Source organism: Dendropsophus ebraccatus, chromosome 7 (assembly GCF_027789765.1).
Source record: "Dendropsophus ebraccatus isolate aDenEbr1 chromosome 7, aDenEbr1.pat, whole genome shotgun sequence".
Taxonomy (NCBI): Eukaryota; Metazoa; Chordata; class Amphibia; order Anura; family Hylidae; genus Dendropsophus; species Dendropsophus ebraccatus.
Genome location: NC_091460.1, coordinates 1,388,593 through 1,405,583, shown reverse-complemented (window position 1 = coordinate 1,405,583; position 16,991 = coordinate 1,388,593). Strand labels below are relative to the sequence as shown.

The 16,991-nt window shown below is 46.1% G+C and overlaps 1 protein-coding gene and 1 pseudogene across 1 annotated transcript in view; both read left to right on the top strand.

Annotated features, from left to right (window-relative positions):
* The window catches only part of LOC138797196 (zinc finger protein 585A-like), a 38,025-nt pseudogene extending 25,180 nt beyond the window's left edge, over nucleotides 1–12,845 (top strand).
* The window catches only part of LOC138797158 (zinc finger protein ZFP2-like), a 427,215-nt gene continuing 411,270 nt past the window's right edge, over nucleotides 1,047–16,991 (top strand). The window contains exons 1-2 of the mRNA XM_069976982.1: nucleotides 1,047–1,204; nucleotides 1,582–1,676. Coding sequence (XP_069833083.1) covers nucleotides 1,108–1,204; nucleotides 1,582–1,676 — 192 coding nt within the window. The 5' untranslated portion in view covers nucleotides 1,047–1,107. The remainder of the gene's footprint in view (nucleotides 1,205–1,581; nucleotides 1,677–16,991) is intronic.

The window sequence follows — 16,991 nt, the reverse complement described above, 5'->3', positions numbered from 1 at the left end:
CTTACAGGAGGAGGGGTGTTACATTGTGTTACTATCAGTGTGTGGCCCCCCAGCAGTAAGGTAAGCTTACAGGAGGAGGGATGTTACATTGTGTTACTATCAGTGTGACCCCAGCAGTAAGGTAAGCTTACAGGAGGAGGGGTGTTACATTGTGTTACTATCAGTGTGACCCCAGCAGTAAGGTAAGCTTACAGGAGGAGGGATGTTACATTGTGTTACTATCAGTGTGTGACTCCAGCAGTAAGGTAAGCTTACAGGAGGAGGGATGTTACATTGTGTTACTATCAGTGTGTGACCCCCCCAGCAGTAAGGTAAGCTTACAGGAGGAGGGGTGTTACATTTGCTTTGGCCCCTGTATGGTTTGGGGCCCCTGGCTGTGGCCTAAAGGCCCCGGCAGGACTAGACCCTCCTTGTGCTCCAGTTGTCTCCTCTTCTCCCCCAGACACTCCTTCTCCTGAATGACCCCCCAAGGATGGAGAAGGACAGGAATGAGATCAGTAAGAGAATATTACACGTCACCTTGGAGATCATCCGCCTGCTGACCGGAGAGGTAACTTCTCTAGATTTCCACCATTGTTGTCTGGGCTCTTTGGCCCCTCCCTCCCCTGCTCTATGTTCTGGATCTGGTCTCCTCTCTGTAGGTGCGGTGGTCTCCAGCACTGACCCCAGTAGTCCAGATGTGTCTCCTCCTCCTCCTCCTCCTCCTCCTCCTCCTCCTCACTAGAGCTCTATACAGGGGGACAATCTCCTCTTTGTAGTGAGGAGGAGGCAGGAATACTGGGCTCAGTCCCCTCATTGTCTCTCTCCATCCCCAGGATTACACCATAGTGAAGAAGACATGGGGGGAGGGTGTGGCCTTCCCCCAGGAGTCAGGAGGGCGGAGCAGGGCCCGGGGCCCCATCACGGAGCCTCCATCACTGATACATGAGCAGAAGATCCTAGAACTCACCCACAGGATGACTGAGCTGCTGACTGGAGAGGTGACACTGGGGAATGCTGGGAGATGATAGAGTAATCCAGGAGGCAGCAGGCTGGGGGGGATGACTGTGTGATCATTGTGTGTGTCAGGTTCCTATAAGGTGTCAGGATGTGGCCGTCTATTTCTCCATGGAGGAGTGGGAGTATGTAGAAGGACACAAGGATCTGTACCGGGGGGAGCAGCCGCTCATGATGGAGGATCAGCCGCCCGGCCTCACAGCACAAGGTAAGAGGAGACCTTCCTGATTCTAGAGAGCAGGGGGGAGGGGCCCCTACATCCTCATCCTCCTCCCATCCTCCTCCCCCTCCCATCCTTCTCCCCCTCCCATCCTCCTCCCCCTCCCATCCTCCTCCTCCTCGGCTCCTCCTCCTCCCATCCTCCTCCCCCTCCCATCCTTCTCCCCCTCCCATCCTCCTCCTCCTTGGCTCCTCCTCCTTCCATCCTCCTCCCCCTCCCATCCTCCTCCCCCCCATCCTCCTCCCCCTCCCATCCTTCTCCCCCTCTCATCCTCCTCCTCCCCCCCATCCTCCTCCTCCTCCCATCCTCCTCCTGATGCCATGTAGCAGTGTATAATGGATTGGCTCCCTGTGTGTTCCCTACAGATGGAGGCAGTGACAGGAATCCACCAGAGAGGTGTCCCCATCCTTTGTATTCCCAGGACTGTCCAGAGGGAAATGTCCTAGCAGACAATCAGCAGGTAGATAGCGTTACACAATATGGGACCATACGACGGGGGCGTCAGAGGCAAAAGAGGAGTAAAAGCAGGTGTCAAGAGAAAGCATGTCTCCTGGTGCAAGTAGGAGTCGGTGCTTCTCAACCAGACACCACAGGTATTCAGAAAGTAAAGGGGTGTAATGAAGGAGAAGTGGTAAATTTGACTAATGTTGCATTATCTGAGGATTGTGTCTCACTGTTGGGGAAGGGTCTACATTTCTGCATGGGGGCTAACTTTAATGATACTGAATTCATAATAGATTTCCAAAAAGGCATCCGTAAACTAAATCTCAAATGTTTTTTTGCTATCAGTAATTCTTTGCAACAGGTGGATAGAGCGGTTGGTGAATACACTGCACAGGTTGGTCCACTTGGGTTCAGCATGAGTCCCCATTTTGATAACACAGACAGGGAGGTGGTTAAAACCCTCATGGAGCTACAAGGTTGGGTGGCCCCTGTGGAGGTCGAGGATAAAGTTGAGTTCCGAGGAGGGGTACAGTCCACCTTCAATCCCCCCTTACCGGCAGGCTCCCAGTTGGAGTTGTTCATGAATAATGTCATCCGTGATATGAAAGCACTAGTTTATCCTCAACCAACAAAAAATCTAACTAATCAAGAGGAACAGGCATTGAAATGGTTGAAATCACGTGATGACATCATAGTGAAGCCTGCCGATAAGGGGGGCAACATAGTGCTCCTTACAAAGGAGTACTATGTAAATGAAGCCAATAGACAATTAAATGATGCAACCACATATGAGAGATTACTAAAGGACCCCACATCAGAGTATGTTGTGAAAATCAGATCACTATTACGGCAGGGAGTAGAACAAGGCATGTTTTCTGAAAAATGTGCTAAAAAATTATTAATAGAACAGCCAAAAAAACCATATTGGTATATAATCCCAAAAATCCATAAAACTATGGTAAACCCTCCGGGGCACCCCATAGTGGCGGGTAGGGAATCAGTTACAGAACCAGTCTCTAAATATTTAGACTGGGTACTCAGGCCGTTATTGAAGAATGTTCCTTCATATTTACGTGATACGTCAGAATTACTCACTATACTGGATGAATTTGGTTGGTCCGAGGGTCTCTCTCTCTCAGGATGCGGGTGTACAGGCGATCAGACGTCGATTGCTGAATGTGGCAGAAAATGATGAGCTTTTTTCAAGTTATGTGTGTGATCTTTTGGGGTTCATGCTGACCCATAACGCCTTCCAGTTCCCTGACCAATGGTACCGTCAGCGGGCTGGAACGGCGATGGGGACCCCGGCCGCCCCAACTTTTGCTAATTTATTTTTGGCCGAATTGGAAGACAGAAAGGTATTTAATTTAGAAAACCCATTTGCAGCTAAAATAGCCCTTTTTTAAGGTACATTGATGACATACTAATTATATGGTCAGGCACGGAGGATGAGTTCCGGCTATTTGTTGAGTATATGAATAACAATGATCTAAATATGTCGTTCACTTATGTGTATGGGGGGAGGAGTCTGGACTTTCTGGATGTGCACTTGGAGGTGAAGGGTGGGGAGTTGGTGACAAGTGGGTATCGCAAGCCCACGGCCACCAACTCTCTACTTAGGTACGACAGTTACCACCCTGTTCACATTAGACAATCTATCCCGTACGGACAGTTTGTGCGTCTACGTTGGATAAATAATAATGATGACATTTTTGAACAGCAGGCAGAGGAGTTAGCCCAAAGACTATATAAAAGGGGCTATCCGATTAGGGAAGTACAGAGATCCTTGGAGAGGGTACGTAAATTAGATCGGTTTACCCTAATCCATAAACATAGTAGAAGGAAACATAACGCAGAGGAGAGTTCAGACACATGCGTTCTTACTTTCAGGAATGGCCCTATGAATGATGTCATTAAATCTGTAGTAAATAACAACTGGCACATCCTGGCAGGGGAAGAAGGTTTACAGGAGATAGCGGTACAACGACCGATTATAGCCTTCAAAAGAAGTAAGAATGTACGTGATGAGTTGGTACATGGGAGACACAGAACAACGCCAGTGGGAGATAATTGGTTATCAAAAGGGTTGCCTAACGGTAACCATGAGTGCGGTTCATGTAAGTGGTGCCCGCAGCTGCAACACACGGCCGGTATATGCCTGGGAGGTAACATGTGGCATCATCGAGATTTCATTACGTGTCAAACCAAATATGTGCTGTATGCCGTGACTTGCAGCTGCGGTCACTATTACATTGGAAAAACGATCCGCTCTATGCAGGTCAGATTTGCTGAACACGTAAGATCAGTCCGGACAGGAAAGGGTTAATTGAACATATGCGTGTAGTTCACAACGGGGATACGTCAGACATGCGTTTTTTAGGTCTGTGCATAGTAAGATACTCACCAGCAGGAGGAGATAGACATGCGGCATTAATAAAGAAGGAAACGCAAGCATTGGGCCCTCTGGGACTGAGCGATCGGCTAGAAATGTATAGCGTGACAAAATAGGATAGGTTCATATTTATGTGAAGCAATAAGGCAAAGACGCTATATACGCTTGTAAGTGTTTGCACTATAAAGGAGGGGCAACGGAGTGACGTAGTAGGCTAAGACAAAGCGTGCATCAGCTGAGCACGCAAAACCATCGTCGCCTGTTTGCACCCATCCCAGTGACCAGTGATGAAATAAAGAAATTAATTTGCAACTTATGCTGGTGAGTGCCACTGTATTCTTCTGAGTGCTGTCAATTTAAAGAGACTGTGACTTTCAGTTGAGCACCACCAAATCTTTACAAACATACGCCCACCCCATTTTTTTCCAAGTTCACCTGTAACCGGTGTTGATTGCCACAAGCTGGTAGTGCCGAGGCTATCTCCAATTACATGCACAATATGGGACCATACATTGATTGAACCTCACATTAATTCCATTTTTTTTATTTTAGGCTGAAGATCTGATTGATATTAAGGTTGAGGTTCTAGATGAAGCAGAAGTGGAAACGGATTTTATGGCCGATGATCGGTGTAAGGAGAAGGAGATTTATAGGTTGTGAAAGAAAAACCTTAGGTTTCCCTAGTTACTACTCCCCCCATCATCTGCTCCTCCTCCTCCCATCCTCCTCCTCCCCCCATCATCTGCTGCTCCTCCCATCCTCCTCCCCCCATCCTCCTCCCATCCTCCTCCTCCCCCCATCCTCCTCCTGATGACATGTAGCAGTGTATAATGGATTGTCTCCCTGTGTGTTCCCTACAGATGGAGGCAGTGACAGGAATCCACCAGAGAGGTGTCCCCGTCCTCTGTATTCCCAGGACTGTCCAGAGGGAAATGTCCCAGCAGACAATCAGCAGGTAGATAGCGTTACACAATATGGGACCATACATTGATTGAACCTCACATTAATTCCAATTTTTTTTATTTTAGGCTGAAGATCTGATTGATATTAAGGTTGAGGTTATAGATGAAGCAGAAGTGGAAACGGATTTTATGGCCGATGATCGGTGTAAGGAGAAGGAGATTTATAGGTTGTGAAAGAAAAACCTTAGGTTTCCCTAGTTACTCCTCCTCCCATCATCTGCTCCTCCTCCTCCCATCCTCCTCCTCCCATCCTCCTCCTCCCATCCTCCTCCTCCCCCCATCATCTGCTGCTCCTCCCATCCTCCTCCTCCTCCCATCCTCCTCCTCCCCCCATCATCTGCTGCTCCTCCTCCCATCCTCCTCCTCCCCCCATCATCTGCTGCTCCTCCCATCCTCCTCCTCCCATCCTCCCCCCATCCTCCTCCTCCCATCCTCCCCCCATCCTCCTCCTCCTCCTCCTGATGACATGTAGCAGTGTATAATGGATTGGCTCCCTGTGTGTTCCCTACAGATGGAGGCAGTGACAGGAATCCACCAGAGAGGTGTCCCCGTCCTCTGTATTCCCAGGACTGTCCAGAGGGAAATGTCCCAGCAGACAATCAGCAGGTAGATGAGGCTGATGCTATAGCACTATATCTCTATAGCGCCCCCCGGTGCTGGTGGTTGTTGCTCCTGCACTCATAGATGTGATGAGGCTGATAGATACATGTTGCTGGTTTCTTATGTTGATGTGTTAGATTTTCCCTCCTGTCTGCTGGATTGTACTGAATTGTTCTATATGTCCCATCAGGGGGGAGATCAGGTGACTAATATTAAAGTGGAGGATGAAGCAGAAGAAGAGAGGATGAGGGGCGATCCCCGGTGTATGAGTGAGGTGAAGGAGGAGGAGGCGCCGGGAGCTGCTATACCAGGTAGGGGAGGATGGATGGAGTGGATGGAGCGGGGAGCTCACAGGGATATTAACCTCTTCATATCCACACATGTGTCTTTTTACAGTGGTGCATCAAAGTAAAATGTGATGCTAGGGAGGTGAACGATTCCCTTGGTGGAGAAGATATCACATGCTATAGTCAGCCGTCCTTGATAATGCCATCACCGTTATTTAAAGTGTCACTGATGTTATAACTTTTAAAACCTAAATCAACACTGTATGTGATATAAAGCATGTCTGCAATATACATTCTTTTTTTTTTTAGTTATGCTGTAAAACAAAGCTATATTACTGTATCCAGGAAAACACCTATATCATAGGATCAACCAAGCTATTCAAAATATCATACAAATGTCCCCTCATCTACTATAAACCATGAAACACCAAAAAAGAGATATGGGGAACCCCAATGAGAAAAATCAGACCAAACTGATAATTACAAATACCAAAATTCATTTTATTAAATAGTATACAGAAAAAAACACATGCAACATTAAAAACAAGACCTGGGGAGGCGGGGGACCAGATTTCTGGGACTCATTGTAACAGTAACCCTCCATCCACATACATACTAATGTAGGGCATATGTAAACATTCATACAGCATAAAGTGCAAAAGGTAAAGTGCTAGTGCTATGTTGCTACAGTATGCTGCTTAGAATAAAACACATGTGTAAACCCAAACACGGATGCTGGTTACCAATACCAGTAGGTACTATATGTCCCAGTCCACTGGTCACCCACCTCACACTCCAACGCCGTTTCGCACCGCTTCGTCAGGGAGTAATGAGGTGGGGGTCCAGGGATCTTAAATATCTATCCCCATGTGGTGATTGGCTGAATGTAAATTAACACCTGGAACTGTTTAGTACCTGGCGGTGCAGGAGCGCCATGACGCGCGGTGCGGCAAACAGCGCCGTCGGCGCCGGACGTGACGTCAGGCGTGATGACGCCATCCGCCACGCAAGCGCCGCCAGAGCCGGCCGCCGCCCCGCGCATGCGCACCGCACCGCTCACATTCCGGCGGCCATTTTACCTAAGGGAACAGTTAAGGGCACATGTGGTGCAGCCATGCAATGAAATACAGAATAGGACCAAGGCTCAAAAAGGGAATAATAAGTAATAATCTATAATACAATGTCATGTAGTCATATACCATCCTAATCATAATGATTTAGATTGTAGTAACGAATATGCATATTGAAACTAATCGAATTCATAACCATACTAAACCAAGCCAAACAAATATACAATCGTGATAGTGCAAAATTGATACAAGCGCATGCAGTGTTGATGTGAATAAAAAAGTGCCAGTGCTCAAGTGCAAACGTAAAGTGCCAGTGCTGGAAAGTAAAATAATAATTAAACATAAAATTATATAATTGTGTATGAATAAAAATTAAATTTAAACCAAAGTATCATGATAAGTGTGATTGTGTGTATATATAATAAAATGTGTAGTGAGTGTTAAGATGCAATAGTGTGAGTGTATACCCAGATATCATAATAAGTGTGAGTGTATGTGTAAATGATGAGATATGTAGTGAGTGTGAAGTGCATAGAATGTGGTAGTGCTAATAATATATACATCCACAACATTAGATGTAAAGTGTAAATGATGAAATTAGTACATAATATGTGAAGATAATAAATGACCCGTGGATATGTCCCATGACAACCTAATATATCTGTTGCCATATATGATCCCAATCTGATAATAATTGAGAATGTGAACCGTCCCACTAAAAATCATCACTGTGCTATAAATACAGGCTGATACCACCACATATGTTTGGCCTTGACTAGGGTCTGTAGTCCTACACCCCTGGAGCCCCCGTATAACAGGTCAAAGATTCACAAACATTTATCTTATGTACGTTAAAACCATAAAAATTGGAGGCCGCAACAACATCATGTAACAATTTTGCAATTATGAATTTAGCAACTATACTGGAGGTATGTGGTCTAATGTAAGTAAAAAGCATGGGGAAAATGATGCAGTTATAGAAAACATGAAAAGGAATATCTTTCATTAAGACCCCGTGGTTGCACCGTTTTAAGCATGGTCATCCATTTACTCTCTATTTGTAATAGGCGTTTGATGACATCGCCTCCTCTGATGCCCATGTTGACACGGTCGATGCCCATCACTTTCAGGCCTCTGTGATCACTGGCATGTTCTTTTAAAAAGTGTCTTGGGATGGATTTTAGCTTTTCAATTTCCCAATTATCAGTCAATTCCATGGTTGCAGTTCTTTTAATGTCTCTGACATGTTCCAAAATCCTCACTTTGAGTTGGCGAGATGTCATTCCTACATATAGTAATCCGCATGGGCAGGATGCCAGATATATTACTTGATCCGTTGTACATGATATATGGTGAACCACCTTGTATTCCCTTTGCCCTGTAGAGTCAAAAAAACAGTTGCCAGTGCGAATATATGAGCATGCCGTGCAATTGTTACAAGTATGGCATCCCCATTTTGGGCCCCTGGACTGAACGAAGCGGTGCGAAACGGCGTTGGAGTGTGAGGTGGGTGACCAGTGGACTGGGACATATAGTACCTACTGGTATTGGTAACCAGCATCCGTGTTTGGGTTTACACATGTGTTTTATTCTAAGCAGCATACTGTAGCAACATAGCACTAGCACTTTACCTTTTGCACTTTATGCTGTATGAATGTTTACATATGCCCTACATTAGTATGTATGTGGATGGAGGGTTACTGTTACAATGAGTCCCAGAAATCTGGTCCCCCGCCTCCCCAGGTCTTGTTTTTAATGTTGCATGTGTTTTTTTCTGTATACTATTTAATAAAATGAATTTTGGTATTTGTAATTACTGTATCCAGGTCCAGTCTCCTGACTGCTATATAACAGCTATACTTACTGTATCCAGGTCCAGTCTCCTGACTGCTATATAACAGCTATACTTACTGTATCCAGGTCCAGTCTCCTGAAGGCTGCTATATAACAGCTATACTTACTGTATTCAGGTCCAGTCTCCTGACTGCTATATACCAGCTATACTTACTGTATCCAGGTCCAGTCTCCTGAAGGCAGCTATATAACAGCTATACTTACTGTATCCAGGTCCAGTCTCCTGAAGGCTGCTATATAACAGCTATACTTACTGTATCCAGGTCCAGTCTCCTGAAGGCAGCTATATAACAGCTATACTTACTGTATCCAGGTCCAGTCTCCTGAAGGCTGCTATATAACAGCTATACTTACTGTATCCAGGTCCAGTCTCCTGAAGGCAGCTATATAACAGCTATACTTACTGTATCCAGGTCCAGTTTCCTGAAGGCAGCTATATAAGTTATACTTACTGCATCCAGGTCCAGTCTCCTGAAGGCTGCTATATAACAGCTATACTTACTGTATCCAGGTCCAGTCTCCTGAAGGCAGCTATATAACAGCTATACTTACTGTATCCAGGTCCAGTCTCCTGAAGGCAGCTATATAAGTTATACTTACTGTATCCAGGTCCAGTCTCCTGAAGGCAGCTATATAACAGCTATACTTCCTGTATCCAGGTCCAGTCTCCTGAAGGCTGCTATACTTACTGTATCCAGGTCCAGTCTCCTGAAGGCAGCTATATAAGTTATACTTACTGTATCCAGGTCCAGTCTCCTGAAGGCTGCTATATAACAGCTGTACTTACTGTATCCAGGTCCAGTCTCCTGAAGGCTGCTATATACCAGCTATACTTACTGTATCCAGGTCCAGTCTCCTGAAGGCTACTATATAACAGCTATACTTACTGTATCCAGGTCCAGTCTCCTGAAGGCAGCTATATACCAGCTATACTTACTGTATCCAGGTCCAGTCTCCTGAAGGCAGCTATATAACAGCTGTACTTACTGTATCCAGGTCCAGTCTCCTATATAACAGCTATATAACAGCTATTCTTACTGTATCCAGGTCCAGTCTCCTGAAGGCTGCTATATAACAGCTATACTTACTGTATCCAGGTCCAGTCTCCTGAAGGCTGCTATATAACAGCTATACTTACTGTATCCAGGTCCAGTCTCCTGAAGGCAGCTATATAACAGCTATACTAACTGTATCCAGGTCCAGTCTCCTGAAGGCAGCTATATAACAGCTATACTTACAGTATCCAGGTCCATTCTCCTGAAGGGAACTATATAACAGCTATACTTACTGTATCCAGGTCCAGTCTCCTGCTATATAACAGCTATACTTACTGTATCCAGGTCCAGTCTCCTGCTATATAACAGCTATACTTACTGTATCCAGGCCCAGTCTCCTGAAGGCAGCTATATAACAGCTATACTTACTGTATCCAGGTCCAGTCTCCTGAAGGCAGCTATATAACAGCTATACTAACTGTATCCAGGTCCAGTCTCCTGAAGGCAGCTATATAACAGCTATACTTACAGTATCCAGGTCCATTCTCCTGAAGGGAACTATATAACAGCTATACTTACTGTATCCAGGTCCAGTCTCCTGCTATATAACAGCTATACTTACTGTATCCAGGTCCAGTCTCCTGCTATATAACAGCTATACTTACTGTATCCAGGCCCAGTCTCCTGAAGGCAGCTATATAACAGCTATACTTACTGTATCCAGGTCCAGTCTCCTGAAGGCAGCTATATAACAGCTATACTTACTGTATCCAGGTCCAGTCTCCTGAAGGCAGCTATATAACAGCTGTACTTACTGTATCCAGGTCCATTCTCCTGAAGACTGCTATATAACAGCTATACTTACTGTATCCAGGTCCAGTCTCCTGAAGGCAGCTATATAACAGCTATACTTACTGTATCCAGGTCCAGTCTCCTGAAGGCAGCTATATAACAGCTATACTTACTGTATCCAGGTCCAGTCTCCTGAAGGCTGCTATATAACAGCTATACTTACTGTATCCAGGTCCAGTCTCCTGAAGGCAGCTATATACCAGCTATACTTACTGTATCCAGGGCCAGTCTCCTGAAGGCAGCTATATAACAGCTATACTTACTGTATCCAGGCCCAGTCTCCTGAAGGCTGCTATATAACAGCTATACTTACTGTATCCAGGTCCAGTCTCCTGAAGGCAGCTATATAACAGCTATACTTACTGTATCCAGGTCCAGTCTCCTGAAGGCTGCTATATACCAGCTATACTTACTGTATCCAGGCCCAGTCTCCTGAAGGCTGCTATATACCAGCTATACTTACTGTATCCAGGTCCTGGAGGCTGCTATATAACAGCTATACTTACTGTATCCAGGTCCAGTCTCCTGAAGGCTGCTATATAAGTGAATATAAGAAGCTTTGTAACATATCCTGTCAGACAAAAACTGCATCTCTATTGTCACACCTAAGAAATAAACGCATCTCCTCCTTCAGTATATATGTGTGTGTTTGTGTGTGTGTATGTGTATATATATATATATATGTATATATATAATGTGTGTTTGTGAGTTTAAACCAATTATTCTACATTGCTCAACTTTGTAGTTTGAAAAATAAAAACTAATAAAATCCATTATAACCCTAACAGAAAATCCCAGGAAGAACTCGGAGGAAAACGTCCTGTTCTCTGTGAATTATAAAGTAGAAGATGAGGATGTTATTCAGCACTGCTCAGGAGTGACCGTCCTCGCTATTACAGATCAGACTAGAGGGGAAAGGATCCAATGTGATGAATGTGGGAAAGTGTTTACAACACGCTCAAGTCTCCTCAGACACAAAAGAAGTCACACAGGAGATACGCCATATCCACATCACACAGGAGAGAAGCCCTATTCATGCTCAGAATGTGGGATATGTTTTAAAAATAAATCAAGTCTTAATAGACATTGGAAAATTCACACAGGAGAGAAACCATACTCATGTTCAGAATGTGGAAAATGTTTTACTGATAAGACAACCCTTGTTAAACACGAGAGAATTCACACGGGAGAGACCCCATATTCATGCTCTGAATGTGGGTTATGTTTTAAAATCAAATCAGGACTTGTTAGACATTGGAGAATTCACACAGGAGAGAAGCCGTATTCATGTTTAGAATGTGGAAAATGTTTTAAACAAAAATCCTATCTTGTCATACATAAGAGAATTCACTCAGGAGAGAAGCCGTATTCATGTTCACAATGTGCGAAAAGTTTTAAAGATAGGACAAGTCTTGTGTCACATGAGAGAAGTCACACAGGAGTGAAGCCCTATTCGTGTTTAATATGTTCAAAATGTTTTAGAGATAAATCAAGTCTTGTTAAACACAAGAGAATTCACACTGGAGAGAAGCCGTATCCATGTTCAGAATGTGGGAGATGTTTTACAGAAAAGTCAAATCTTGTCACACATCAGAGAATTCACACAGGAGCGAAGCCGTATTCTTGTGCTGAATGTGGGGAATGTTTTACATATAAATCACTACTTGTTAAACATGAGAGAAGTCACAAATGAGAGAAGCCACATTAATGTGCAGTATGTGGGAAATGTTTTAAAGATAAAACTTGTCTTGTTATGTGTGAGAGATGTCACACAGGGGAGAAGCCGTATCCACGTTTAGAATGTGGGAAATGTTTTATTACAGAAGTGACACAAGAGAATTGTCTTGTTTCCTAGCGTCTCCCGGCTGCTGACTTGTGGCCATGTTCCTTCTCTGTGTCTATGAGGTGACTGGCCGCGCAGGAGAAGCCACAGGGACCTGGTGGGAGAGGAAACGTCTCCCGTCTTTCTACCATGTGGACAGATGAGGGTTTGGTCTTTTTGCTGTGGAGGAAAATATTGGGGAGGAATAAAAACAAAAACAGCGGCCGTGTATTTCCTTCTGTGTTTTTGTAGCTTTCATCTCCCGCTCAAAACTCTGACCCGGAATTACTGCACAATACACAATGGCGTCTCCTGTCCTCACATCTCACATCTCCTGTCCTCACATCTCACATCTCCTGTCCTCACCTCTCACATCTCCTGTCCTCACATCTCACATCTCCTGTCCTCACCTCTCACATCTCCTGTCCTCACATCTCACATCTCCTGTCCTCACCTCTCACATCTCCCGTCCTCACATCTCCTGTCCTCACCTCTCCTGTCCTCACATCTCACATCTCCTGTCCTCACATCTCCTGTCCTCACATCTCACATCTCCTGTCCTCACCTCTCACATCTCCTGTCCTCACATCTCACATCTCCTGTCCTCACATCTCACATCTCCTGTCCTCACATCTCACATCTCCTGTCCTCACCTCTCACATCTCCTGTCCTCACATCTCACATCTCCTGTCCTCACATCTCACATCTCCTGTCCTTACATCTCCTGTCCTCACCTCTCACATCTCCTGTCCTCACATCTCACCTCTCCTGTCCTCACCTCTCCTGTCCTCACCTCTCACATCTCCTGTCCTCACCTCTCACATCTCCTGTCCTCACATCTCACATCTCCCGTCCTCACATCTCACATCTCCCGTCCTCACATCTCACATCTCCCGTCCTCACATCTCCTGTCCTCACATCTCACATCTCCTGTCCTCACATCTCACCTCTCCTGTCCTCACCTCTCCTGTCCTCACATCTCACATCTCCCGTCCTCACATCTCACATCTCCCGTCCTCACATCTCACATCTCCCGTCCTCACATCTCACATCTCCTGTCCTCACATCTCCTGTCCTCACCTCTCACCTCTCACCTCTCCTGTCCTCACATCTCACATCTCCTGTCCTCACATCTCCTGTCCTCACATCTCACATCTCCTGTCCTCACATCTCCTGTCCTCACCTCTCACCTCTCACCTCTCCTGTCCTCACATCTCACATCTCCCGTCCTCACATCTCCCGTCCTCACATCTCACATCTCCTGTCCTCACATCTCACATCTCCCGTCCTCACATCTCACATCTCCCGTCCTCACATCTCACATCTCCCGTCCTCACATCTCCTGTCCTCACCTCTCCTGTCCTCACATCTCACATCTCCTGTCCTCACATCTCACATCTCCTGTCCTCACCTCTCACATCTCCTGTCCTCACATCTCACATCTCCTGTCCTCACATCTCACATCTCCTGTCCTCACATCTCACATCTCCTGTCCTCACCTCTCACATCTCCTGTCCTCACCTCTCACATCTCCTGTCCTCACATCTCACATCTCCTGTCCTCACATCTCACATCTCCTGTCCTTACATCTCCTGTCCTCACCTCTCACATCTCCTGTCCTCACATCTCACCTCTCCTGTCCTCACCTCTCCTGTCCTCACCTCTCCTGTCCTCACCTCTCCTGTCCTCACCTCTCACATCTCCTGTCCTCACCTCTCACATCTCCTGTCCTCACATCTCACATCTCCCGTCCTCACATCTCACATCTCCCGTCCTCACATCTCACATCTCCCGTCCTCACATCTCCTATCTCCCGTCCTCACATCTCCTATCTCCCGTCCTCACATCTCCTATCTCCTGTCCTCACATCTCCTATCTCCTGTCCTCACATCTCCTATCTCCTGTCCTCACATCTCCTATCTCCTGTCCTCACATCTCCTATCTCCTGTCCTCACATCTCCTATCTCCTGTCCTCACATCTCCTATCTCCTGTCCTCACATCTCCTATCTCCTGTCCTCACATCTCCTATCTCCTGTCCTCACATCTCCTATCTCCTGTCCTCACATCTCCTATCTCCTGTCCTCACATCTCCTATCTCCTGTCCTCACATCTCCTATCTCCTGTCCTCACATCTCCTATCTCCTGTCCTCACATCTCCTATCTCCTGTCCTCACATCTCCTATCTCCTGTCCTCACATCTCCTATCTCCTGTCCTCACATCTCCTATCTCCTGTCCTCACATCTCCTATCTCCTGTCCTCACATCTCCTATCTCCTGTCCTCACATCTCCTATCTCCTGTCCTCACATCTCCTATCTCCTGTCCTCACATCTCCTATCTCCTGTCCTCACATCTCCTATCTCCTGTCCTCACATCTCCTATCTCCTGTCCTCACATCTCCTATCTCCTGTCCTCACATCTCCTATCTCCTGTCCTCACATCTCACATCTCCTGTCCTCACATCTCACCTCTCCTGTCCTCACCTCTCCTGTCCTCACATCTCCCGTCCTCACATCTCCCGTCCTCACATCTCACATCTCCTGTCCTCACATCTCCTGTCCTCACCTCTCACCTCTCACCTCTCCTGTCCTCACATCTCACATCTCCTGTCCTCACCTCTCCTGTCCTCACATCTCACATCTCCTGTCCTCACATCTCCTGTCCTCACATCTCACATCTCCTGTCCTCACATCTCCTGTCCTCACCTCTCACCTCTCACCTCTCCTGTCCTCACATCTCACATCTCCCGTCCTCACATCTCCCGTCCTCACATCTCACATCTCCTGTCCTCACATCTCACATCTCCCGTCCTCACATCTCACATCTCCCGTCCTCACATCTCCCATCTCCTGTCCTCACCTCTCCCGTCCTCACCTCTCCCGTCCTCACCTCTCCCGTCCTCACATCTCCCATCTCCCGTCCTCACATCTCCCATCTCCCGTCCTCACATCTCCCATCTCCCGTCCTCACCTCTCCCATCTCCTGTCCTCACCTCTCCCGTCCTCACCTCTCCCGTCCTCACCTCTCCCGTCCTCACATCTCCCATCTCCCGTCCTCACATCTCCCATCTCCCGTCCTCACATCTCCCATCTCCCGTCCTCACCTCTCCCGTCCTCACCTCTCCCATCTCCTGTCCTCACCTCTCCCGTCCTCACCTCTCACCTCTCCTATTGGGAGGAGGTCATTCTGTATAGCGTTCATAACCCCTACTTAGGTTTTATTTTTTGGTATGGGCGCTATAGAGATGACCTCCTCCTAATATGGCAGGGGTCACAGGAGGAAGCACAGAATTTTGTACAGTACCTTAATGGCAACACCATGAATCTCCGCTTTACATCAGAATTTAACCCCAACTCTATAGCCTTCCTGGATGTTTCTTTACGGTTTAAGGATGGTAAAATCAGCACTAGCCTATACCGTAAACCTACGGCGGGCATCGGCGTCTTGCACGCCAAAAGTAGCCATCCCCCTCATACAACGAGGAACCTTCCCATTGGGGAATATATTTGTTTAATTTGGAATTGTTCTGATAACGAGACTTATCTACGGGAAGCCAAGAGTCTACAGGATAGACTTTTAGCGAGGGGCTATAAACTACGTGTTATAATAAGAGCTAGAAATATAGCCGAACAAAAAAACAGATCTCATCACCTACAAGATAGGGCACTAGACGGACCCCCCAATATGCAATCCACCTCTAAATCTATAACCTTTTCTACCAACTACAGCCCACAGTTCAAAGAAATACGCAGCATTATAAATAAATACATTCCACTGTTATTTGCTGATTCCAAGTGTGAACAGGTCCTTAACAATGGCATTAGATATGTAGCACGCAGAGGATGTACTTTACTAGTGACATTGCTGCAAAGGATACCAATGTCCAGAACTGGCTGAATATAAAGGTTTTTACGCTGCAGCACATGTGTGTACACTGTCATACAAACTTCTGTTGTGTCATGTGCCACAGGCCGCAGCTTTGGGATTCCATCCTTCATAAATTGCAACTCTACACACACAGTGTATGTCGCTCACTGCACTGTGTGTAATTTGCAATATGTGGGATCGAGCATAAGAAAACAGAGTAGGCATTGGCGAACATCTCACAGACATACGCACAGCAATGACCTCCAACAACTATCACTCACTTTCAGGTTTTTCGAAACACTATGTAGAAAGCCATGGGGGAGATTTAAGAGGCCTGCAGATCTCAGCCATAGAAAGAGTTAACAAACCCAGGCGGGGGGGCGATTGGACTCATTTGCTACGAAAAAGGGAGGGAGTACAAGATATCCGAAAGGATTAAATTACAAATCAGATCTATATTATATTTATTGAAACAAATTTTTGTTCTTCATGTGATGTTTATCAATTAAGTTGTTTTTTTTTTTATTGTGATACTATGTTTGCAACAAACTCATTTGTGAGTAGTCATGTGACCTCTTCTCAGGTGAGGTGTTCTCCACCCTCCAAGGGGCGTGCACTGTCTAGAGCAGG